This window comes from Erinaceus europaeus, chromosome 14 (assembly GCF_950295315.1).
Source record: "Erinaceus europaeus chromosome 14, mEriEur2.1, whole genome shotgun sequence".
Lineage (NCBI taxonomy): Eukaryota > Metazoa > Chordata > Mammalia > Eulipotyphla > Erinaceidae > Erinaceus > Erinaceus europaeus.
The window spans coordinates 74801279-74826823 of record NC_080175.1 but is presented as its reverse complement, the minus strand read 5'-3'; the positions used below and the strand labels follow the sequence as shown (position 1 = coordinate 74826823).

The 25545-nt window shown below is 42.7% G+C and overlaps 1 protein-coding gene, 2 long non-coding RNA genes and 1 pseudogene across 3 annotated transcripts in view; 2 read left to right on the top strand and 2 right to left on the bottom strand.

Moving 5' to 3' along the window:
* LOC132532811 (uncharacterized) overlaps positions 1-23650 on the top strand; it is a 35628-nt gene extending 11978 nt beyond the window's left edge. Inside the window, exons 2-3 of the long non-coding RNA XR_009544741.1 lie at positions 21836-21939; positions 23549-23650. This is a non-coding gene — a long non-coding RNA (uncharacterized LOC132532811). The remainder of the gene's footprint in view (positions 1-21835; positions 21940-23548) is intronic.
* On the bottom strand, positions 93-2254 carry LOC132532673 (uncharacterized). Its single transcript, XR_009544580.1, has 2 exons — positions 2123-2254; positions 93-524 (listed from the first exon to the last, which is right to left on the bottom strand). It is a non-coding gene; the product is annotated as an uncharacterized LOC132532673 (long non-coding RNA).
* On the bottom strand, positions 13572-25434 carry NDUFB5 (NADH:ubiquinone oxidoreductase subunit B5). The gene is made up of 6 exons (XM_007518189.3): positions 25276-25434; positions 23094-23185; positions 21159-21225; positions 18733-18794; positions 17088-17194; positions 13572-13806 (listed from the first exon to the last, which is right to left on the bottom strand). The coding sequence occupies exons 1-6, from the start codon at positions 25397-25399 to the stop codon at positions 13686-13688; spliced, it is 573 nt and encodes a 190-aa protein (XP_007518251.1). The 5' UTR covers positions 25400-25434; the 3' UTR covers positions 13572-13685.
* On the top strand, positions 23671-23821 carry LOC132532910 (small nucleolar RNA SNORA70; annotated as a pseudogene).
* Positions 25435-25545: the final 111 nt, after the last annotated feature.

Below are 25545 nucleotides of genomic sequence, written 5' to 3'. Positions count from 1 at the left end.
GGAGAGGAGAGGAGAGGAGAGGAGAGGAGAGGAGAGGAGAGGAGAGAAAGCGATCTGCTGCTTGTAGCTCCGCCTCTGGGAGTCGAATCCTATTTATTTATTTTTTATTGTGGGGATTAATGGTTTACAGTCAACAGTGTTTTTTTAATCTCTTATTTTTTAATTTTATTTTATTAGTGATTTAATATTGATTGACAAGATTGTGGGATAAGAGGAGTACAATTCCACCACCAGAGTTCCGTATCCCATCCCCTCCAACTTTCCACTGGAAAGTTCCCTATTCTTTATCCCTCTGGGAGTATGAACCAAAGATCTTTATGGGATGCAGAAGATGGAAGGTCTGGCTTCTGTAATTGCTTCTCCACTGGACATGGGCATTGACAGGTCGATCTACAACCCCAGCCTGTTTCTATCTTTCCCTAGTGGTGCAGGGCTCTGGGGAGGGGGACTTCCAGGACATATTGGTGAGGTTGGCTGCCCAGGGAATTTAGGTTGGTGTCATGGCAGCATCTGCAACTTGGTGACTGAAAAACAGTGAGATATAAAGCAGAACAAATTGTTTACTAATCAGGAACCTAAAGGTAAGAGGATAGCAGGTGAGATTCGCGGTCTTCATGTTGGAAGAAGCTAGGAAGTCTAGTTTAGGTCTATCCCAAGGGGCCCATGACTATTTTTGCCTGAGCCTGACAGATAACATGCTCATAGGACTCCTTAGTTCCATTTTGGATGGCGCACTTCCTAACAAAGTTATAGAACCCAGATACAGACCAGAGCCCATGAGGTAGGGCACATGTGTACCTGTATCCATAAGTTGGGGGAAAATATACACCTTAAATTAAAAGTGCAGAATAGTCTACAGTGAGTCAAGTGCAGGAACAAGTAGAAAGACATAAAAAAAAAAAGACACCATAAAGTACTTAATCAGATGTTTCCTACTTTGACTTAGATACCCTCCTCACCTACTTCCTGTTTTACTTTCCTCAATCACTCTAAGTCTAACCTTGTCAGATGAAGTAAGGACTACAAAAGCTGGATAAGGGCGAGAGACCAGCATACTTTAATGATGCCTCTTTTGGTCACTACTAGGCCACCCCATCATCCAGGGCCCTAGTCAGGGAATCATGGAATTCTCACATAGACATGATGGGCCTAGAACTCTTAACAGATCCCTCTCTCCACTATCCCTGGTCATTTCCATCAGGAACAGCATCATAAACCCTCTTGTGGGCCTCTACAGAACATTGCTCTCAATATAGAACAACAGTGGTAGAAACTGCCCTGTTCTCCACAGGGAAGCTGGGTCAGAGTATGTACTCGGCCATCTGAGCAAGACTGATCCTGAAATGAGACCCTCTGTTAAAGGAAGCTCTCTGTGCGTGGAATTTTTTTCTTTTTGTTTTTCTGTATTGCCTAAAGGTTTTTCATTAAGTATCCATTTCTTTTTTTTTTTGTATTTTTGAAAATATTTTTATATATTTATTTATTTTCCCTTTTGTTACCCTTGTTATTATTGTTATTATTGTTGTTGTTATTGATATCATGGTTGTTAGGACAGAGAGAAATGGAGAGAGGAGGGGAAGACAGAGGGGGGAGAGAAAGACAGACACCTGCAGACCTGCTTCACTGCTTGTGAAGCGACTCTCCTGCAGGTGGGGAGTCGGGGGCTTGAACCGGAATCCTTATGCAGGTCTTTGTGCTTCATGCCATGTGCGCTTAACCCACTGCACAACCGCCCAGCCCCCTCCATTTCTTTTTGTGACTAAGGGGAAATGTTAACCTTTCACAGTCTCTAATTATATCTATTTCCTCTTTTTTTAAAAAAATATTTTTATTGGGTGAGAAAGATAGCATAATGGTTATGCAAGATGACTTCTATGCCTGAGGCTCCAAAAATTCCAGGTTTATTCCCCAGTACCACTATCAGCTAGAACTGAGTAGTACTCTGGAGTCTCTCTCTCTCGTTCTCATTAAAATAAAACCAACACAATAAATTTTAAATATTTATAATATCAATGCTTTATTTTCCTTATATTTGATAGGACAGATAGAAAATAAAAAGGAAGGGAGGGAGGGCGAGAGAGAGACATCTGCAGCGCTGCTTCACCACTTGGGAGTTTCTCACCTGCAGGTGGAACCAGGGGCTTGAACCCTGGCCCTTGCTCATGGTAACATCATGCTTGACCAAGTGTGCTACCACCTGACTCCTATATGCCTTTCCTCTTCCACTGGCCTCTTTCTGCATGTCCCCTTCCTGTCCACTTAAAGGTACACAAGATTTTGCTGTTAGGTTTGCCGAAAGTCTGCCTGTCGTGAAGGTAGACTCACACCAGAGTAGGCAGACTCCCCGGGTAGCTCTTAACACCAAGATGAGGTAAGATGTTATTCAGCTTCTGAGGAAATCTGAGCTCCCTGTTCACTTCTTTGCTTGCTGCCATGTGTAATACTCACTCCAGTGCGTCCAGGAGGCTGATTCAGAAGTGACTCAGAGAGGGAGGTGGGCAGCTGGTTTCTCAGGCCTATGTGATACCGTCCCTGCTCTTGCCCACCATAATTTTCATGAAAGCACAGCAACTATGTCCTCTTCTCAGGTGAATAAAAGCTTAGTGTGAACACAGTTTAAGAGAAAAGTGGGGTTGGGGACTGGGTTTAAGCCCCTTTCCCCACCTGTAGGGGGGAAACTTCATCAGTAGTGGAACAGTACTGTAGGTGTCTCTTTCTCTTGCCCTGACCCCTTGCCCCTCTTTAATGCCTTCTGTCTCTATAGGAAAGAGAGAGAGAGAGAGAGAGAGAGGGGAAGAAGGAAGGGAAGGAGGGAGGAAAATGGCAACCAGGAGTGATGGAGTTATTACGTAGGCCGTGAGCCCCAAAGATAACCCTGATGGGGTGTGTGTGTGTGTGTGTGTGTGTGTGTGTGTGTGTGTGTGTGTGCGTGCATGCGTGTATGTGTGTGTGTTTATGTATTATGGGGTCATGGACTACTTTCAAGTAGGCAAAGCAAGATATGACATACATTGACTCCAAAATCCAAAAGAAATTCAACTGAACATCACACCTCATCTTTAGTAGAAGGAGCTCCAAAGAATTTAGCCCTTAGGGAGTCAGGTGGTAGCGCAGCAGGTTAAGCGCACATGGCGCAAAGCACAAGGACTGGCGTAAGGATCCAGGTTCGAGCCCCCGGCTCCCCACCTGCAGGGGGGTCGCTTCACAGGTGATGAAGCAGGTCGGCAGGTGTCTCCCCCTCCATGTCTTCCCCTCCTTTCTCCATTTCTCTGTCCTATCCAACAACGACATCAGTAACAACAACAATAACTACAACAATAATGATAAACAACAAGGGCAACAAAAGGGAAAATAAATAAATATAAAAAATTTAAAAATAGAATTTAGCCCTCAAAGTCTGGGGGGTGGTGCACCTGGCTGAGTGCACACGTTAAAATGTGTAATGACCTGGCTTCAAGTCTCTGGACCCTAGGAGTGGTGAAGCAATGTTGTAGGTGTCTCTCTGTCTCTCTGTCTCTCTCCCTCTCTACCTTCCCCTCCCCTCTCTGTCCCTCAGATAAATAAATTAAATATTTTTTTAAAATAGCCTTAATTTTTTCTATACAACTTAACTGTCAGATTCCTCCCCTGAGAATTTCACTCACTGGGGAGACAAGACCCTGTGTCCTCAGAATAGTTTTTCCAGCCTCTGCCACTTCCTGATTCATTCCCAGGCCCCATATGCACATGGTCACCACTACAGGACTGATGTAGTATCCTGTGGTCCTGATAGGCTCTGAGATAAGGAGTTATAAACAGCAGTCGAGGGAGCAGATCTGGCCCAGCCTTTGCCTGCTTTTGGAAATCAAGTTTGGTTGAAACCAAACCTTCCTCAGCTGCTTCCACATTGTCTGAGGTTGCTTTTGCCCTCCAATATTAAAGTGGAGTTGTTGTAACAGCAAACATCAAAGTCAGGTGTTCATTTGATGACCCTCTATAGGAAATGCTTATTGACCCCTGGTCAACATACCTACTGGTAGCCTGGGAGGAGGCACTGTGGATAAAGTGTTGGACCCTCAAACATGAGGTCTTGAGTTCAATTCCTGGTATGCCAGAGTGATGTTCTGGTCCTCCCTCTCTCTCTCTCTCTCTCTTCCTCCCTCCCTCCCTCTGTCTTTCACTAATAAATAAATCCTTTTGTTAAAGATCTCTACAGGTTTACATTATTTTTATTTTTTAATATATATTTCTTGGATATAGAAAGAAACTGAGAGGGGAGGGAAAGATAGGGAGACAGAGAAAGAGACACCTATAGTCCTGTTCCACTGCTCGTGAAGCATCTCTCCTGCAGGTGGGGGCTGGGGGCTTGAACCTGAGTCCTTGCACACTATAGCATATTCATTCAACCAGATGCACCCCCACCCAGCCCCCAGGCTTATATTATAATCCAGATCTGAGAATCGGCATAACCCTGAGGAAGAGGGTAACGTACCAGCCACCCTGAAAGGCAAGGCGAAGCTGTTTATCAGAGTGGAGAAAGAGTCATCCCCAGCTCAAGTGCTGGGAGGTGCATTCATGTGCGGGGGAAGGGTTGTGTGAGGGACATCGGCCAAATCCAAAGCACCATTTTATTAACTTGACCACACGTAACAGGGAATGATGGGGACAGGAGGCATTTGGGGAGAGGATGGAACCAAGTGTATGTCTTCCAGGCCTTTAGCTCCAGCACAAGTTCCTGCAGATACACTCAAAGTACAGTCCAGATTTACTTCATAATACACTTAAACTTTTATGAGAGGTGGGGAGACCATTAACTAGCTAGTGCTCTTTCTCTCACCAGATCTGGTCATATTGGGGATTAAACCTAAGAGCCTCAGGCATGAAATGTGATGTTTTTTGTTTATTTATTTATTTTTACCAGGCCACTGCTCGTCTCTGGCTTATGGTGGTGAGGGGACCACTACGCTATCTCTCCCTCCCACTAATGGCATTCTCAAGCTTCTTCCCATTCTAGTAACTGTCTCTCCTCAGTTAAGGAAGCTAACATGGAGACTCTCCAGTTTGCTTAAGATTATGTACACTCACTGATACTGTCAGGGACTGGAATGCCAGCCACAGGGCAAATTTAGGATCTTGCTGGGTTGATGAAGTAGGAGATGAACTAGGATCCAAAGTCAATGCGTCAGGCTTAGTTCACCTACTAGCAGGCCTACCTTGCCAGGGCCAGGTTGGGGCCCTGGAACATGTAAGTATGATGGCCTTATGAGAAACGCCAGTGGTCTCAAGTCTCTCCTTCTCTCTTTGTCTTTCTATCTCTATCTGAATGGAAACATCAGGCTGGGAGAAGACACACACACACACACACACACACACGCACACGCACTCACAAGCACACACACACACACACACACACACACACACACACACACACACACACACACACACACTGATCTGCATGCCAGCTGCTCCTAATAAGCCTTCACACTGGCAGAGGGGAGTGACATTCCAACAGACTATTGTTTCTTTTCTATTGTTGTTGTAGCTGTAGCTATTGCTGTAGCAGACTTCTTAAGCTAGAGGGAGTGTGATAGAGGCAGAGACAGAGGGCAGGAAGGAAAGACACAGACTGAAGCTTCTCCTGGCCCTCCCAGGGGAGCCATCTTGCTAGCACCAGATTATAGTTTCTTTGATTTTATTATTTTTAAGTTTAGTTGATGTATTATTGTATTTCTTCTCTTTTATTTGGATAGACACAGAGAAATCAAGAAGGGAATGGGGGAATAAAGAGGGAGAGAGACAGAGAGACACATGCATCACTGCTATGATGCTTGGGTCGTTTCCCCATGTAGGTGGGGACTGGGGGCTTGAACTAGAGTCCTTGCACACTGTAGCATGTGCACTCAACCTGGTGCTCCATGCCACCACCCAGCCCCTTATTCTCTTCCCCTTCTCCTCCTCCTTCTCTCCCTCCTCTTTCTCCCTTCTCCTCCTTTCCCCCCCTCCCTTCTCCTCCCCCTCCTTTTTTCCAAAGCACTGCTCAGATCTAGTTTATGGTGGTGCTGGGTATTGAACCTAGGACTACAGAGCCTCAGGCATAAGAATCTTTTTGTAGAACCACTATGCTGTCCCTCTACCCCTCCAGATTATAGTTGCTATCAGAGTCAATGCCCAATACTTGTGGATGCCTGTTGTTCTCCAGGGCATGGCTATCTGGGTCTGGCAGGGTAGGGAGAAAGATTAAAGTATCTGTATCTGATACTGTGGCACTTTTTCTGATTTTATAATTAAAAAAATATATTGTATTAATTAATTAGTTTATTTAATGGCAGAGATACAGAGAGAAAAGTAGAGAAAAAGAGATACCAGAGTTCACTTTGGCTTGTGGTGGTGCTGAGAATTGAACCTGAGGACTCAGAGGCGTGAAAGCCTTTTGCATCAACATTATGCTACCTCCCCAGCCCTGAGGCAGCTTTCCTAAGGAACCCGGCTTACCCTCAGTCAGGGAGCTCTGGCATTGCCAGCTGACCTGTATGACTTGATTCAGATGGATAGGATTTGTTGTGATGGTCCATTGTACAGAATCCTGGAGCACCCACTCTTCTGTGCTGTGCCAGGGATTTCTAATGTTTTTGTCATACTGAGCATGAGTCAGCATTTGCTCCAGATTGCGGGACAACACAAGACCCACACTGATCTATTCTACGGAGATGAGTTTAGCCTGATCCATTCACAAGCTATTCTCTTTGATTTCCACACTCTCAGAATCTATCTCCACATACTGTGTCAGGGTTTTGCAGAATTTCCTGCATGATTCCTTTGAATGTGATTATTCAGCTCTCTCCACTCTGATTCTGCAGTTTATTGTTGGGAACCATGTTGGCTTATCAGCTGAATTATTAAAGGGGCGGAGAGTGGAAAAAACACAGATTCACTCCTAAAAAAGATTATGTCTTCCTTAGAGAATGAAAGTAATGTGGTCTGGGAGTTAGCACAGTGGATAGATAAAGCACTGACTCTCAAACATGAGGTCCCAAGTTCAATCCCCAGCAGTACATATACCAGAGTGATATCTTGTTCTTTCTCTCCCTATCTACCTCATTAGTAAGTAAATAAGATCTTGTTTTTTTAAAGATTCTTTGTTAAAATCATTTTTTTTCCTCCAGGGTTATTGCTGGGCTCGGTGCCTGCACCATGAATCCACCGCTCCTGGAGGCCATTTTTCCCCCTTCTGTTGCTCTTGTTGTTGTAGCCTTGTTGTGGTCATTATTATTGCCATTGTTGATGTTGTTCGTTGTTGGATAGGACAGAGAGAAATGGAGAGAGGAGGGGAAGACAGAGAGGGGAAGAGAAAGACAGACACCTGCAGACCTGCTTCATCGCCTGTGAAGCGATTCCCCTGCAGGTGGGGAGCCAGGGCCTCGAACCGGGATCCTTATGCCAGTCCTTGCGCTTTGCGCTACATGCGCTTAACCCACTGTGCCACCGCCCGACCCCCTTAAAATCGTTTTAAAAATGCAAGATCTTTATTTACCTATTGGCTAGAGACAGCCAGAAATCAAGAAGGAAGAGGGCAATACAGAAGGTGGAGACAGACACCTGCAGCACTGCTTTATCACTTGCAAAGCTGTCCCCATGCAGGTGGGGACTGGGGGCTCAAATGCTGGTCCTTGCGCATTGCAGTATGTGTGCTCAACCAAGTGCACCACCGACCACCCACCCACCCCCCCCTTTTTTTAAGAGAGAAGCAAAGTAAGTGGGAGAAGTTCCAAAGGGCTTCCAATTCCCCTTATACACTCCCAGATTTCTTTACTTCACTTATGAGGAGCTATCTCTCTTTCTCATAAAGATTTATCTCATTTTGTGAGATTATTTCTTTTTTGCAGAAAGATTCATTGGGCCCAGTCTCCACCTGCAAAAAGAAACTTTTAAAAAAATGTGTTAGTTTTTGAATTATTTCTTTATTTATTATTGGATAGAAACAGAGAGAAATTGAGAGGGGAGGGGGAGATAGGGAGAGAGATAGGAGACAGGTAGTGGTGCATGTGGTTGGGCACACATGTTGCAGTGCACAGCAAACCAGGTTTGATCCCCCAGTCCCCACCTGCAGGGGGAAAGCTTCACAAGTGGTAAAGCAGAGATGCAGGTGTCTCTCTGTCTCTCTCCCTCTCTATCTCCCCCTTTGCTCTCAGTTTCTGTCTCTAGCCAATAAATAAAGATAATAAAAAATTAAAAAAAAATAAATTTAAAAGGAGAGGGAGAGAGACAGAGATACACTTGCAGCACTGCTTCACCACTCATAGTTTCCCCCTGAAAGTGGAGACCAAGGGCTTGAGCCTGGGTCTTTGCGCACTGTAATGTGTGTGCTTAGCCAAGTGCGCCATTGCCTGGCCCTCAGAAAGAAACTTCACAGCCAATGGAGCAGTACTGCAGATATTTTCTCTTTTTCTTTCTTTTCTTCTCTCTTTCTCTCCCTTTCTACATTTTTCTGTCTCTCACCTTCTGTCAAAAGGAAGAAAAAAATGATGGCCTGGAATGGTGACATTGTAGCGTTTCTCTACAGCTCATGGAGGGTGGGAGAAAGAGAGAGAGAGGGAGAGGGAGAGGGAGAGGGAGAGGGAGAGGGAGAGGGAGAGGGAGAGGGAGAGGGAGAGGGAGAGGGAGAGGGAGAGGGAGAGGGAGAGGGAGAGGGAGAGGGAGAGAGACCAAGACCACAGCATTTCTCAGCTCTGGCTGATGGTGGTTTGGAGGATTGAACCTGGGACCTGTGGAGCCTTAGGCATGGAAGTCTTTTTGCATAACCATTATGCTACCCCCCTACCCCTTTCTATTTATTTTTATGAGAAAGAGATACCAAAGCACCCTTTGTTCCTGGTATATGCAGTGTCTAGGCTCAAACCCAGAGCTTCCTGACTTGTGCAAGTTTTGCTCTCTACCTACTGAGCTACCTCACTCATGATTATTTTTTAAAAGTTACAAGGTACTCCCTCTAGTGACGAACTAATAGTTAACAACCCACTCTTCTACTATTATCTTTTCTTCATTATTGAAAGTTATTATTAGGGCTGTGATGTATATAGCTTGTTTTTTAAATTTATTTATTTCACTCTGTTTTTAATGAGAGCCCTGCTTAACTCTGGCTTATGGTGGTGCTGGGGATTCAACTAAGGATCTCACAGCCTCAGACATGAAATGGTTTTGGAGAACCATTTTGCTGTCTCCACAGCCCCTTCTTTACTTTCTTGTCTTTTTTTTTTTTTTTTTTTTTTTTTTTTTTTACAGATCATCTAGATCTAAAGTGGTGTGGGGGATTGAACCTGGGACCTCAGAGTCTCAGGCTTGAGAATCTCTTTGCTTTTTTTTTTTTTTTAATATTTATTTCCTCTTTGTTGCCCTCGTTTTTATTGTTGTTGTAGTTATTATTGTTGTTGATATCGTCATCGTTGTTGGATAGGACAGAGAGAAATAGAGAGAGGAGGGGAAGACAGAGAGGGGGAGAGAAAGACAGACACCTGCAGACCTACTTCACCGCCTGTGAAGTGACTCCCCTGCAGGTGGAGAGCCGGGGCCTCAAACCGGGATCCTTACACTGGCCACATGCGCTTAACCCACTTTGCTGTCATCCGACTCCTGAGAATCTACCCTCCACCCCCAACCCTATTTTCTTAATTTTGGAGATTGCTTCCTTAAGATAAATCCCTAGGTTAGTGATCATCGGGTTTAAATATAGAAAAGAGATCACAACTCTGGACTTGCAGGCAAGAAGCTCTAGGTTCCACCATTGAGCATCACCACTATCCAAAGTTGAGTGATGTGTCTGTCAAAAAATACAACATTTTTACCCAAAAAGAAGATACTTTCTGTGGTTGGATTTCACTTTTAGATTTGTTTATTTGAGAGAGTGTGTATGTGAGAGAGAGAGAGAGAGAGAGAGAGGAACCAGAGCATCTGTCTTACACATGTGATGTTGGGGATTCAACTAATTGTGTCCCCTCCCAGGTCATTCTGTTTTGAATTTGGATAAGAAATGCTGAATAACTTGTGCTTTTAGATGACTAATTAAATGTCACGGCAAGTGATATGCTTAAACAATCTGTATATGGTTTGAAAAACAAGTTAAAATGTCAATTAGTTAAGGTAAATTGCAATTCATAGTTTAGAAGATGCTTATTTTCTTTTTAAAAGACATTTATGGGGAGTCAGGCAGTAGCACAGCAGGTTAAGCGTAGGCGGTAGAAAGCGCAAGGACTGGCATAAGGATCCCGGTTCGAGTCCCCGGCTCCCCACCTGCAGGGGAGTTGCTTCACAGGTGGTGAAGCAGATCTGCAGGTGTATATCTTTCTCTCCCCCTCTCTGTCTTCCCCTCCTCTCTCCATTTCTCTCTGTCCTATCCAACAATGACGACATCAATAACTATGATAACAATAAAAACAAGGGCAACAAAAGGGAAAATAATATAATAAAAAAAATTTTTTTTTAAATTATGTATTAACTATTGGGTAAAAACATTGGTAAAAAATAAAGTTACTGCCTTTTTTTATATTTTTAATTAATTAATTAATTATTATTATTGTTGTTATTATTTTACCAGAGCACTGCTCAGCTCTGCCTTAAAGTGGTGTGGGGGATTGAACCTGTGATCTCAGAGTCTCAGGCATGTTGTTTTTTTTTTCCTTACAAGGGCACTGCTCAGCATTACCTTATGGTGGTATGTGTGTGTGTGTGTGTGGGGGGGTGAACCTAGAATTTTGGAGCCTCATGCATGAGAGTCTCTTTGTTTAACCATTAAGCTATCTACCCCACCTTAATTTTACTTTAATGGGAGAGATTGAGATACAGAGAAAATAAAGACACACACACACACACACACACACGGGGTGGGGGGCACAGAGCACTGCTCAGCTCTGGTTTATGGTAATGTGAGAAATTGAGTTTGGGCATGAACGTCTTTTTGCATCACCATTATGCTACCTCCCTATCTACAATTATTGTCATTCTAATTCTTCATTGTATTAAATAAAGCAAAGTCTTCATTTGGTACTATTTTTTTTTTCCTCCTCAGCTCTGGTTTATAGTGGTGTTGGGGATTGAACCTGGGACTTTGGAGTCTCATGCATGAAAGTCTCTTTGCATAAACATTATGCTGTCTACCCCCACCCCTAGTGTGGTTTTAATATCATTAATCTCCATTCTTTTTATTTGAGAGAGGGAGAGAGATCACAGTTCTGAAGCTTCCTTCGTTGTGGTGAGGACCAGGCTTAAACCAGGATCACGCATAAGGTAAAGCGACACACTATTCAAGTGAGCTACTTCACAACCTGTTTTATTAAAAAATATAAATATATATACATATATTTATTTATTTATTATTGGGTAGAAACAGAGAAATTGAGAGAGGAGGAGGAGATAGGGAGAGAAAGACAGAGGGACGCCTGCAGCCCTGCTTCATCACTCATGAAGCTTTCCCACTGCAGGTGGGGACCAGGGGCTTGAATCCAGGTCCTTGTGCACTGTAATGTGTGCTTAAACAAGTGTACCACCACCTGACCCCTTAAAAAAATTTATATATACATATATATATTTAAATAAGGGCAAGAGACTGGCATACTTTTAAAAAAAATTATTCCCTTTTTTTGCCCTTGTTTTTTTTTGTTGTTGTAGTTATTATTGTTGTCATCATTGTTGGGATAGGACAGAGAGAAATGGAGAGGAGGGGAAAACAGAGAGGGAGAGAGAAAGACAGACACCTGCAGACCTGCTTCACCGCATGTGAAGTGACTCCCCTGCAGGTGGGAAGCCGGGGCCTTGAACTGGGATTGTTAACACCAGTCCTTGCGCCTTGCGACATATGTGCAAAGGACTTTTTTCAAGCTGGAAACTCCCAGGTTATACTCCCAGCCAATAAGATAATAAATGGAATAGTAAGTAAAACACACTAATGCCAAGAAACAACCTCTACATCTATTTATTTATTTATTTATTTATTTTTTACTAGACCATTGGCCAGCTCTGCCTTACGGTGGTGGTGCTGTGATTGAACCTAGAACTTCAGAACCTTAGGTATGAAAAGTCTTTTGCAGAACCACTATACTATCTCCCCAGCCCAACATATATGCACACACCCCAAAAAACCAAACAAGTAAACAAAAAGGAACACAGATCATCATTTATAATCACTATTACAAGACTTGATTCCATTCTCATCTTTCTTTTACAAAACTGAATAATTCATGTAAGCCAGGCCTTTTATAGACATTCTCCCAAATCCTTTAAAAGCTGAGTTATGAGGTTGGCAGAAGTGGTTCAATTGGTTGAGCATCAGATTTGCATGCCTGGGCTTTTTGGTTCTGTTCCCATTGCCACATGTACCAGAGTGATGCTCTGGTTTGTCTCTCTCTCTCTGTGTAATAAATAAAATTATGTGGAAATGTCTCTTCTGTGTAATAAATAAAATACATCTGTAAAAAATTATGTTGTGGTTAAGTAGATTGCAGAGGTAATCCTCAGACCAAAATTTGGTAAATTTAGGGGAGGTCGCCCTCTACTGGAAAATTCAGATAATGCACCCCTCTGTCCGCTGAGGATCTTGGCAGGATTGTGAAGGGCACTATGGGTGCTCACTCATTAGTTTATTGTCGCTTTAGTTTATTGAGCCTTGAGTACAGTATTGCAGGACCACTCATCTAAGTCTTAGGTAATATTGGCTCATTTTTTCCCCCTGTACATGTGAAGCACTCACTAACCATTGGGCTAGATCCATGACCTTAACTGACTTTTCAAAAATACATTTAGTTCATAAATCTCTATTCCTCTGAAAAAAGATTTTTTAACTGTGTTCTCAGTCCCTACTACATTGAAGGAAGTTTCAATGCTGTGCTTTCTTTCCCTCTGTCCCTCTGTCTCTTTCTGAGGAAGTTGGCCTGTGTGGTGAGACACACAGTGAAAGATAAAACAAAACCCTGCATTTTACTTATTTACTCATTTTTTTACTTGTGATTAATAGGTAAGAAAATTGTAAGATGACAGTATATAGTTCCACCACACCTGCCACCAAAGTTGTGTCCTAAACACCAGCATTTTAAACCATCTAAAAGAGGAAGCCAAAATCCCCAAATCAAAAGCCTATTTGTCTTTCACAATATATATATAAATCAAATAACCATGATATACTCTTTAGATATTTTTTAGTTTTTAATTTACAATTATTATTACCAGAGCACTGCTCAGCTCTGGCTTATGGTAGTGTGGGGGATTGAACCTGGGACCTCAGATCTCCAGGCCTGAGTCTGTTTGCATAACTATTATGCTATCTCCCCCTCTAGTATCTTTTATTATTATTTACTTTATTTTAATGAGAGACACAGAGGCCAGAGCACTGTTCAGCTCTGACTTAAGGTAGTGCTGGGCATTGAAGCTAAGACTTCAGAGCCTCAGCCATGAGAGTCTTTTTTACATAACTATTATGCTATTTCCCTGCCCACCCTTTAAATATCTTAAAATATTATTATGTTTTAATAAAGCTGGGGAAAAATAATTAAATCACACAAACACACACACACATACATGTTTTAAGTAATCTGAATGAACAACCAGGAACAGCTTATTGGAAGATGAAATTTTATTCATCCTATAAAGCAAAAATACAGACTATATTTATTAACTTATTTTTTCCCTATCGAGAATACACTTTGTAGTTGGTGCATCAAAGCTTAATGGTCAGGAGTAGCTTTTGGAGAATGATCGATAAGTTCCTTATCTATGGTTGGGTACTGATACCAGGGTCCATCCCCTCTCTTACGCATTAGTTCTCGCACTTTTAGCTCCTTTAACCTGTAACAGACAGAACAGCAGTACTGTGAATAATGGGAATCATCATTTCCACTAACAAGATCCTCCTGGCTGGGAGGTGGCTGAGTGAGAGAAAGGAGAGTTTCATGAGTGGAGCCTCGGCTCTGACCCTGGCACTGCACGTGACCAGCGTTCTCATCCCTTCAAATTACAGACAAGCCATAAAGATACAAACAAATGCAAACAGCCTCCATCTGTAACTCTAAGACCTACTGACTTGACTTCATTCCTGGTTTTTGTTTTTTCCATGTGTAACTGAACATATAAGTAGTTATGACATAGAACTCTTGTCCTTCTTAACTGTTTTGTCAGAGTCCCTTGCATTTTTTGTTATGTAAAGAAACTTTTGCAAGGAACAACAGTACCACACCCCGCCCCCTTTCTTTTAACCAGAGCGCTGCTCAACTCTGGCTTATGGCTCACCTCTCCCCAGCCCCTATTCTGTTTTTTAAAATATGTAATGACAGCTCTATGTGGTAACTACTTATGTGTCTAATTACAATCTAAAAAACAAGACACTCAATCATTTAAAAATATTTTTTCATTATTTTCAGTATCACAGTGGTTTTTATAAACACAGTGTAAAAGAAGAGGGGGGAGTAGATCAGTGGTAGCCTGCATCAAGAGTGACGGGGGAGGGGGTGGAGAGACAACATAATGGTTATGCAAAGAGACTCTCATGCCTGGGCTTCCCAAGTCCCCGATTCAATCCCCTGCACCACCATAAGAAGCCAGAGGTGAGCAGTGCTCTGCTGGGGGGGGGGGGGGGGAGGAGGTGGTGGTGGTGGTGGTGGTGGTGGGAGGGTGAGGGGAGGACAGACCTGAAGGAAAGAAGAGGCTCACTATGTGACCAAAATGATCTCGATTTTAGTGCACACAAAAATATCTACTTCTATTGAAAATCCACTGAGGGGCTGGGTGGTGGCCCACCTGGCTGAGCACACGTTACAGTGCGCAAGGACTCAGGTTCAAGACCCAGGTCCCCACCTGCAAAGGGAAAGCTTCACCAGTGGTGAAGCAGGGCTGTAGGTGTCTCTCTGTCCCTTTCCCTGTCTATCATCCCCTTCCCTCTCAATTTCTGGCTGTGTCTATCCAATAAATAAATAAAGATTTAAAAAAAAATTAAAAAAAGAAAACCCACTGAATTCATGGGTGCATTGATTGCTGTAAATCTCACTCTTGACAGCCCAGTCTCTTTCACGGAGGATCAAATTTAAAAGCATCAAGAGGAAACATGAAGGAATAATAATAATAATAACAACAACAATAACAACCACCACCACCATTAAACTTAAGAGTGAGTGGTCCAGGAGATGGCGCAGTGGATAAAGCGTTGGACTCTCAAGTGTGAGGTCCCAAGTTCAATCTCTGGCAGCACATGTACCAGAGTGATGTCTGGCTCATTCTCTCTTTTCTGCTCTTTCTCCTCTTTCTGTCTCCCTCTCCCCTCTCAATTTATCTGCCCTATCAAAAGAAGGGGGGAGGGAAATTATGTGAATATGATACAGTCGTTAAAAAGAAAGAAGCTTGAAATTAGACTTAATGATTTAGGAGCTAGATTTAGTCTTTGCATATAAAGAAATGATAAATATATAATTTAACTGTAAAAAAAAAAAAGGGGAGTCAGGCGGTAGCACAGCGGGTTAAGCGCACAGGTGGTGTGAAGTGCAAGGACCAGGATAAGGATCCCGGTTCAAGCCCCACCTGTAGGGGAGTCGCTTCACAGGTGGTGAAGCAGGTCTACAGGTGTCTTTCTCTCCCCCTCTCTGTCTTCCCCTCCTCTCTCCATTTCTCTCTGTCCTATCCAACAATGACAACATCAGTAACAACAACAATAAAAAAAAAAGGGCAACAAAAGGGAATAAATATTTTTAAAAAGACTGAGGTGTAAACAATTTTAGAAAGATCACCTAGGGGGATTCGGGCAGTAGCGCAGCGGGTCAAGTGCAGGTGGCTCAAAGCGCAAGCCCCCAGCTCCCCACCTGCAGGGAAGTCGCTTCACAAGTGGTTAAACAGGTCTGCAGGTGTCTTTCTCTTCCTACCTTCCCCTCCTCTCTCCACTTCTCTCTGTCCTAACGATGACGACATCAATAACAAAAAAAAAAAAAGGACAAGAAAAGGGAATAAATAAATAAATAATATACCAGGGTTCAAAAACAACCAAAAAAAGATCACCTAGGAACTTGGGTGAAACAGTGACTCGATGCAAAACAGGACTTGTAAGAGGATTTCTTTTTTCTTTTTTTACCAGAGCACTGCTCAGCTCTGGCTTATGGTGGCAAACCTGGAACTTAACGTAGCCTCATGCATGAGAGTCTGTTTGCATAACCATTATGCTATCTACCACTGCCCAGATTACATATATATATTCTCTTTCTTCCTCCTCCTATCCACCTTTTAAATTAAAAAAAAAATTATTTATTTATTTATTATTGGATAGAGACAGAGAGAAATTGAGAGGGCTGGGGAGATAGAGAGGGAGACAGAGAGACCTGCAGCCCTGCTTCACTACTCTTGAAAGCTTTCCTTCTGCAGGTGGGGATCAGGGAGACCTGGGTCCTTGTGCACTTTAATGTGTACACTTGGCCAGGTGGAGCAACCACCTGCCCCCGCCCCCCCCTTTTTCACCTGAGCACAACTCAGATTGGCATCTAATGGTGCAGGGACTGAACCTGAAATCTGAATCTGAGACTCTGGAGACTCAGGTATGAAGGGCTCTTTCTATAACCTTTATGCTTTCTCCCCTGCCCAATGTCATATTTTTAAAAAGCTGTATTAAATGTTTTTTTTTAGCATCTAAAATTTTTCTAGGAGCAAATGTCAGAAATCACTAAGTAGTGGCTACCACTAAGGATGAGACTATGGGTGGGGGTAGATATCACAATGGTTCTGCAAAGAGACTCTCATGCCTGAGCCTCCAAAGTCCCAGGTTCAATCCCCCTACGCCACCATAAACCAAAGTAAGCAGTGCTCTGGTAAAAAAAAAAAAAATAAATGAGGAATTTTAAAAAAGGGATGAGACTAGATGTAGGAGGCAAGAAAATTAGGGGGGAAATGAGAGGGTTGTACTACAGAGCAGGATTCTCTAAGCAGGGCTGCCTTCATTCTGACAGGTCCTATCTCCTCATCACCTTCCAGTCATATCTCCACTCTAAAAACCTTGATTCTCTCCACATCTTCATCCCTTTCTGTAGTTTATACCCACAAGAAAGCATTCTCTTCCCTACCTGCTCCCCTCCACTTTTTTTTTTTTTTTTTTTTACCGTAATTCAGCCTTTTCAGCTTCAATCTGAAGGATAGCCATTGTTTTTTCATAGTTCTTTTCAGGAGGATCATAGAAAGTACGGGCAATCCATCTTGATATAGGATGCTACAAGGGAAAATTGGTTTTAGAACAATCACATTCAGGACAGTACTTTGCTTTGGCAGTTTATTATTCTTTTTAAATTTTTTTTATTATCTTTATTTATTGGATAGTGACAGCTAGAAATTGAGAGGGGAAGGGGAGGTAGAGAGGAAGAGAGACCCGGTCCCCACCTGCAGCCCTGCTTCACCACTCTCAAAGCCTCCCCCTGCAGGTGGGGACCGGGGGCCTAAACCTGGGTCCTTGCTCATTGTAACATGTGTGCTCAACCAGGGGGAGCCGCTGCCTGTCCCCACCTTATTATTATTATTTTTTCACTTCATTATTCTTTAAAGTGATCAACTTAGGCAAAGCAATGACATTCTATGTCACCTGATGATATGTATCTTATATAACTGCAATCCATAGGCAGACACTATTTTGCTGTCCCCATTCTGTAGATAAGCAAATCATGCAGTTAGAGTTACTTAACGAGGCTTCTCTGAGTCTAAAACTCGCATTCTTTTCTACTATAGCACACGCAGAGTATACGAGAGACTGGGTCAGGAATCAAATCCAGGGTCTGGCGGGCCAGAAATGGAGCTCTTTCCACAAACAGTAAAGATAAGCTAAGCATGATTTTCCTTAACAGCTAGGAGTCAAAACACTTAACTCTGTTCCTTGACATGTGTTTAAGCAATCACACGAGATGGCACAAATAACTACGCTGCATTAAGACAAAAATCACACTGGAAACAATACTCCAGGTTTAGTAAATGACTGTGTGAGATCTTTGGTTTAAAGAAAAAAAGAGTGGTCTAGGAGGTGGTACAGAGGATAAAACACTGGAATCTCAAGCATGAGGTCCCAAGTTTAATCCACGGCAACACAAATACCAGAGTGATGTCTGGTGTTCTCATTCTCTCTCTATTTCAACCCCCCCTTCTCATTATTAAATAAAATCTTTACATAGTGGTCTGGGAGGTGGCGTAGTGGATAAAGCATTGGATTCTCAAGCATGAGGTACAGGCAGCACAGGTACTAAAGTGATGTCTGGTTCTTTCTCTCTCTCTCTCTCCCCTTCTATCTTCATCAATAAAAAAAAAAACACCTTTAAAAAGAAAACTTTAAATGAAAAAAAAAAAGGGTGGGGGGGACGATAGCAATGAGGGTTAAGCGCTCATGGCGCAAAGATCAAGGACCGGAGTACAGATCCCGGTTCAAGCCCCCGGCTCCCCTCCTGTAGGGGGGTCGCTTCACAAGCGGTGAAACAGGTCTGCAGGTGTCTTTCTTTCCTTATCTCTGTCTTCCCCTCCTCTCTCCATTTCTTTCTGTCCTATCTAACAAAGATGACATTAAAAACAACAATAACTACAACAACAATAAAAAAAACAAGGGCAACAAAAAGAAAAATAAACAATAAATATAATTTTTTTAAAAAAATGTATCATCCACCTGATATAAAAAACTGAATATAAAACTGTATCATAAGTGAAGTAAGAGATTAGCTCATGCACTGACATGACAACTCACAAAATAGAACTTCTAATGCAAAATATACCAACCTTGTAATACTCCCAGTGTTCTGGGATATACCCTTCTGGAATTTCTGCTAACTCCGCCTCACCTAATAAGAGAAAAGAATGATGTCCAATTTTACTATCAGTTTATAACATTAATTCTTCACTATTTAAATACAAAACCATTTTTATAGTTCTAAAGAGCCATTTATTTGTACTATGAAGATATTTAATATTTTAAATTCACTTCAATCTGGCTGAACATTAATTCATTCATAAGATACTTTTAGATGTCTTCTATGTGTAAAAGCACTGTTTACAGACATTAGAGAGCTCTCCATCCATTTTTCTTTATTGCACAAAAAGATATAAGAGACATGTTATTCTTGATTTTCCTTATACCTACTAGATAAAATATTTCATAATTCACAAAGTTAGAATTGCTTCGAGCAAAATTGTCCATGAAAATCTAATGTTTACCATCACTTACAAACAGGTAATTTTTAAAGATCTTAATTTTTACATCTTAGGACAGGTAAAAAAAATTCTTCTATATCTTAGCCTGTTTTCTAACTCTATCACTTTTAATTATCCTTAGACTTGTCAAAAATGGCTTTGGAAAGTGACACATAAGACTGAATTTCTTTCTTTCTTTTTAAATATTTTATTTATTTATTAATGAGAGAGACAGGAGGAGAGAGAAAGAATCAGACATTACTCTGGCATATGTGCTGCCAGGGATCAAACTCAGGACCTCATGCTTAGAGTCCAAAGCTTTACCACCGCACCACCTCCCGGACCACAAGACTGAGTTTCTTAAAGTCTTGTATGTGGCCTCTATAGGACTGGTTTTAGGGGGTGGAAATTGTGTTGGGGGATGGAAGGAATAGATAGCATAATGGCTATGCAAAGAGACTCTCATGTCTGAGGCTCCAAAGTCCCAGGCTCAATCCCCCACACCAAAATACCAAACCTAAACAGCGCTCTGCTTAAAAACACAAATAAATAAAAAGAGAGTGAGAGAGAATTCTGGCCCAGGAAGTAGGACTCTCAAGAAGGAGGTCCTGAGTTTGATCTCTGGCATCACATATGCCAGAGTGGTGCTTTGGCTCTCTCTCTCTTAAATATTTATTTATTTATTCATTAATTCCCTTTTGTTGCCCTTGTTTTATTGTTGTAGTTATTATTGTTGTTGTTATTGCTGTCATTATTGTTGGATAGGACACAGAGAAATGGAGAGAAGAAAGGAAGACAGAGAGGGGAAAGAGAAAGATAAGACACTAGTAGACCTGCTTCACGGCCTGTGAAGTGACTCCCCTGCAGTTGGGGAGCAGGGGGCTCAAACCAGGATGCTTACACCAGTCCTTGCACTTTGTGCCACCTACTCTTAACCTGTTACGCTACTGCCTGACACTCTGGTTTATCATCAACCAGAGTGGAACAGTACTCTGGGAATAAACAAACAAACAAACAAACAAACTGTTGGTATGCTTCTAATTCTGCTTTTAAAAACCCCTTCTGTTTCATTTGGTTTAATCCCCCCTGCATTCTATTTATATAACACTGTATTCTATTTACATAACCACTGTTAACAAGTACCACCCTCCCTCCAGGGCATTGGTGGTTCAGTGGTAGAATTCTTGCCTGCTCCGCCCCCTCTCCTTGTCATACCCTGATTTTCACCAGTCACTTTTCTCTCCACCCTCTGTATGTCACATCTTGTTTACACCCTACTTGGAAAGTATGTAAGGACAACATTGTTCATTTTAGTTAGTTGGTAGTTGTGTTAGTTTAGCTTAGCTTGGTATACATTGCGCTGCATCCAGCATGAATAAAGAGATACTGCCTACAGCTCAACCATGAGTCCCTGGTCATCTGTTACCTGCCCGTGAAGCCAGCCCGGCGAAAACAACAATAAACCAAGCCTTTAAATCAATGTTCCCTCAATAAGGTGATACTGTAATTAAAAAAAGACATTAAAATTTTTTCATTATAGTAACCATCTCTTTTTTCATTAATATATGCAGATTTTAAAAATTTACCAATTTTCAGGCTGGAAGGTGAACTCTCAGGTTTGAGGTCCCAAATTTAATATGTCATCACATGGGTGAGAGTGATACTCTGGTTCAATCTGGGGCGAGTCGGGTGGTAGCGTAGCAGGTTAAGCGCATGTAGCACAAAGCCCAAGGAGGCATCAGGGTCCTGGTTCGAGCCACTGGCTCCCCACCTATAGGGGAGTCGCTTCACAGGCGGTGAAGCAGATCTGCAGTTGTCTATCCCTACCCCCCCCCCGCATTTCTCTCTGTCCTATCCAACAACAATGACATCAATAACAATAACTCCAACAATAAACAACAAAGGGCAGCAAAAGGGAATAAATAAATATTTTTTAAAATGTTTGTTGTTTTTTTTTTAAAAAAAGATTACCAATTTGGTTTGGTGTGTTTGGGTGGGGTGGTTTGTGCACTTACCAATAAATATATTCACCAGAGTTATACCAATTGCTACTGGAATCCCAGTCAACAATATGTAGAATCTCTATAAAGATAAAGAGAAAAAGATCAGTGTTTCTTTGTGAAATGGGGATAATACTGCATCTCTGTAATTGGTGTGTTAAGTTTCCTATGGCTGCTGTTACTGATTACCACTAATTTAGAGGCTTAATACAATTGCTATTTCTTAGCTCACAGCTCTAAAGACAGCCTAAAATTAGTCTACAGTACTGCATTCCTTCAAAAGGATCATAGGAAAAATCTATTCCCCCACCTTTCTCAGCTTCTAGAGTCTGGGCATATTCCTTCTTCAAAGATTATATCTATATTTGTCTCTAGAGTTATTGCTGGGGCTCCTGTGAACATTTTTTTTCTTTTTTTCTTTGGTTATTGGATAGGACAGAGAGACACTGAGAATGGAGTGGGAAACAGAGCGGGAGAGAGAAAGACAAGATACCTGCAGACCTGTTTCGCTATGTCCCCTTTTGCAGGTGGAGATCTAAGGGCTTGAACTCAGATCCTTGTGTGGGTCCTTGCGCTTAGTACGATGTGTGCTTAACCAGGCGTAACACTGCCTGGCCCCCCTCACTTCCTCTTCTTCATCATTGTTGGGGCATCACCATTCTAGCCTGATTTTTTTTTTCCCTTTTCTTCAGACAGAAAGACAGAGGAGAGAGAGAAGGAAAGACATCATAGCACAAAGCTTCCCCAGTGTGATGAGGCGCAGGCTCAACTCTGGGCTGTGCACACGGCAAAGCAGGTACCTACCTCCCAGTTAAGCTATCTTGCCTACTCAAACAGTTTATATTTATTTATTTTATTTTACTTATCATCTATTGTATCAAGACAGAAAAAAATCAAGAAGAAGATAAAGTGGAAAAGAGAGAGAGAGAGAGACTGCCCCCACCCCCCCCAAGTGGAGATCAGGGGCTTGAACCCTGGCGTCCTAGCACACTGTAATGTGTACTCAACCAGGTGCGCCACCACTCAGCCCCCCACAATTTATATTTTTTCTCTTTCTTTCTTTCTTTCTTTCTTTTTTTAAATACTAGAGCACTGTTCAGCTCTGGCTTATGGTGGTGTAGGAATTATATTTCTTTTTTTTTTTAAGTTTTATTTATTTATTCATGAGAAATGATAGGAGAGAAAGAACCAGACATCACTCTGGGACATGTGCTGCCAGGGACTGAACTTGGGACCTCATGCTTGAGAGTCCAAAGCCTTATCCACTACGCCACCTCCCAGACCACTGGGTGTTATATTTCTAACCCCCACAATGTTGGTAAGGAATAGCTCAGTTTTTGCTTATGAAAATCACTAACTTAAAACTAAATTAGACCATAATATCCACTCTCATTATCATTGCAAAAAGAAACATGAACTAAGTAAAATCTTTTTAAAAAAATATCTTGGTAGTGCCAGATGGTGGCACACCTGGTTAGGTGTACACATTACAGTTTGCAAGGACCCAGGTCAATCCCCTGGTCCCCACTTGCAGGAGGAAAGCTTCACGAGTGGTAAAGCAGGGCTGCAGGGGTCTCTCTGTCTCTTTCCCTCTCTATCTCCCCCACCCCTCTCAATTTCTCTCCGTTTCTATTCAATAATAAGTAAATAAAAACATCTTAAAAAATGTATCTTGGGGCCAGGCTGTAGTGCACCTGGTTAAATGCACATGCTATAGTGTTCAAGGGCCCAGGTTCAAGCCCCTGGTACCCACATGCAGGTGGAAAGCTTTCCAAGTGTTGAAGGAGGGCAGTAGGTGTCTCTCTGTCTCTCTTCCTCTCTATTTCCCCCTCCCTTTTCAATTTCTCCCTGTCTCTATCCATTAATACATAAAGAGAAAAAAAAAAAAACTTTTAAAGATTCCGAATTGTATGTGTAAAAAGATTTAGTTCCGTAGAATTTAAAACTCACCAGTAAACTCAAAAAACGCTTGTCATAGTATCCAGAAGGTTTGATGATAAACAGTCTCTTTCCATGGTCTCCACCACTGTGTCGAACAGGAGCTAGAATATTAAATTATCCTGTTTTATACAAGGTTCACATGGGTAGACTGCTGAATTCTGAGATAAAATCAGATTATAAGAACAATAAAATGCGTAAGTGCTGAGTATGAATTTATGAGTACTGATATATCAGGGTGATAGATCTTTAAGCAGAGATTGATGAATTGTTCTAAACTACAGTTCATCTCATTTTAATTTTTATTCTTACCACAGCATTGTTCAACTCTAGCTTATAGTGGTGCGGGAGGGTGGAAGGGATTGATGCTGGAACTTTGGAACCTCAAGCATGAGAATCTCTTTGCATAACCATCATGTTATCTACCTCCGCCCCTCACTTCTTTTTAATTAAACTTTATTTGATAGGACAGAGAGAAAGTGATGAGGGAAGCTAGAGAAAGAAGACAGAGAAACACTCGCAGCAGTGCTTCACCACTTGTGAAGCTTTCCCCCTGCAGGAGAAGACCAACGGCTTGAACCCGGGTAACGTGCACTTAACCAGCTGGGCCACCGCCTGATTCCCTGTAGAACTCTTTTTCTCCTGGTGCCCGGTGTGCAGTGGCTGCAAACGGCAGCCTCCTGGGTATGTATGCAGCCTGTTGCTTGTATAGGCTGCCCTAAGGGACCCTGGAGACAGCCCTTCCTCCTCTGTGTTCATTTTCCACCTGATCTCCTGCTGTCCCTAACCTTAGGTTCCAGACAGGGATGCCAGGTGCTTTTGGGAAACCCCAGGGCACCGCAGCCAGAGTCCACATTGGCCAGGTCATCATGTCCATCAGCACCAAGCTGCAGAACAAAAAGCATGTGATCGAGGCCCTGCGCAGGTCCAAGTTCAAATTCCCTGGACACCAGAAGAACCACATCTCCAAGGAGTGGGGCTTCACCAAGTTTAACGCAGATGAATTTGAAGACATGGTGGCTGAAAAGCACCTCATTCCAGACGGCTGTGGAGTCAGATAATCCCCAACCTGGACAAGTGGTGGGCCCTGCACTCTTGAGAGCCTCAGAGGTGTCCCTTAAACAATGACAAAAAAAAAATCAAGATCCTGCTTAAGAAAAAAAAAAAAAAACCCTCTTTTTCTCTGAATGATGTGAAACTGTTTCTCTTGTTCATATGTAATAAGATAAACCTTTAAAAAGAGAATGGTACCTGCAAATGCTCAATTAATGTTGGCTGCTATTATCAATATTAAACTTAATACAGTAGAGCATCATTTATGTGACAATTTCAGTTTCCTCATCTGTTAAATGGCAATAATGGATCATAGTTGCCAATATCATGTAGAGGGGAACTAGTGTCTTTCTGCTTAGCCCAGAGCCTATCACCTGAAACTGGCATGAGAAGGCTTCTCAGCAACACGACTTCCCACCTTGAGCAGGACGTACTGCAGGTGGAAATTACGAAGGGTCTGGTGCTGGAGACACACTGGGCTTAGCCCTGTCTTTCCACCTCAGCAAATCAGCAACCACACTGGAATGACTGAAGGGCCAAGCATTTGAGCAATGCTAATTACCTCCCCGCCCCCTTCCCCAGCCCTGCTCAGCTCTGGCTTATGGTGGTGCTGAGAACTGAACCAGGGGCCTCAGAACCTCAGGCAGGATAGTGGTTTTGCATAACCATTATACTATCTCCACACCCTCTAATTAGTAATTTAAACCCGATCCACATGATTACTTTTTTTTAATATTTATTTTATTTATTCCCTTTTGTTGCCCTTGTTGTTTTATTGTTGTAGTGATTATTGTTGTTGTCGTTGTTGGATAGGACAGAGAGAAATGGAGAGAGGAGGGGAAGTCAGAGAGGAGGAGAGAAAGACAGACACCTGCAGACCTGCTTCACCGCCTGTGAAGCGACTCCCCTGCAGGTGGGGAGCCGGGGTTCAAACCGGGATCCTTATGCTGGTCCTTGTGCTTTGCGCCCACATGATTACTTTTAGGACACGTTGGTCTGTGCACAAAGCCCTTGCTCCTGCTTTCTTCTCAGGTCCCAATCTTGCACATTCTCCCAGCTCCATCAAGGTCACCCACCGGGAAGTGCTCCCTCTCTCACCCCTCACGCCCCGTGCATGCTTCCTTTCAAAGTCGGCACTCACCTATGGTCTTCGGGAAGCCACGGGTGAGGAGGCCTCCAAATCCAAGTCGAGGGCCGAGGCGGCGGCTACTTACCGCGGCCACCGCGGTGACGGAAACCCGCTGCAATAAACTCATGGCCGCCATGGCTAGTGTGGGCAACAGGAAGAAGGAGGGAGGGGAAAAGGAGCCGAGAGAACCAATTTACAACCAGAGCGAAGGCGAAAGGTGGCCATCTTGAGTGAGGGCAAAGCTATTTCAGTTTTCACAGGGTCGGGGAGAGACACCGGAAG

Coding starts and splice junctions, on each gene's coding strand:
- NDUFB5 (XM_007518189.3), bottom strand. CDS start 25,399: ATGGCGGCCATGAGTTTATTGCAGCGGGTTTCCGTCACCGCGGTGGCC. Junction 23,186..25,275: donor TGGCTTCCCGAAGACCATAG/GTGAGTGCCGAC, acceptor TTAATATTCTAG/CTCCTGTTCGACACAGTGGT. Junction 18,795..21,158: donor TCTGGTGAATATATTTATTG/GTAAGTGCACAA, acceptor TTCTCTTATTAG/GTGAGGCGGAGTTAGCAGAA.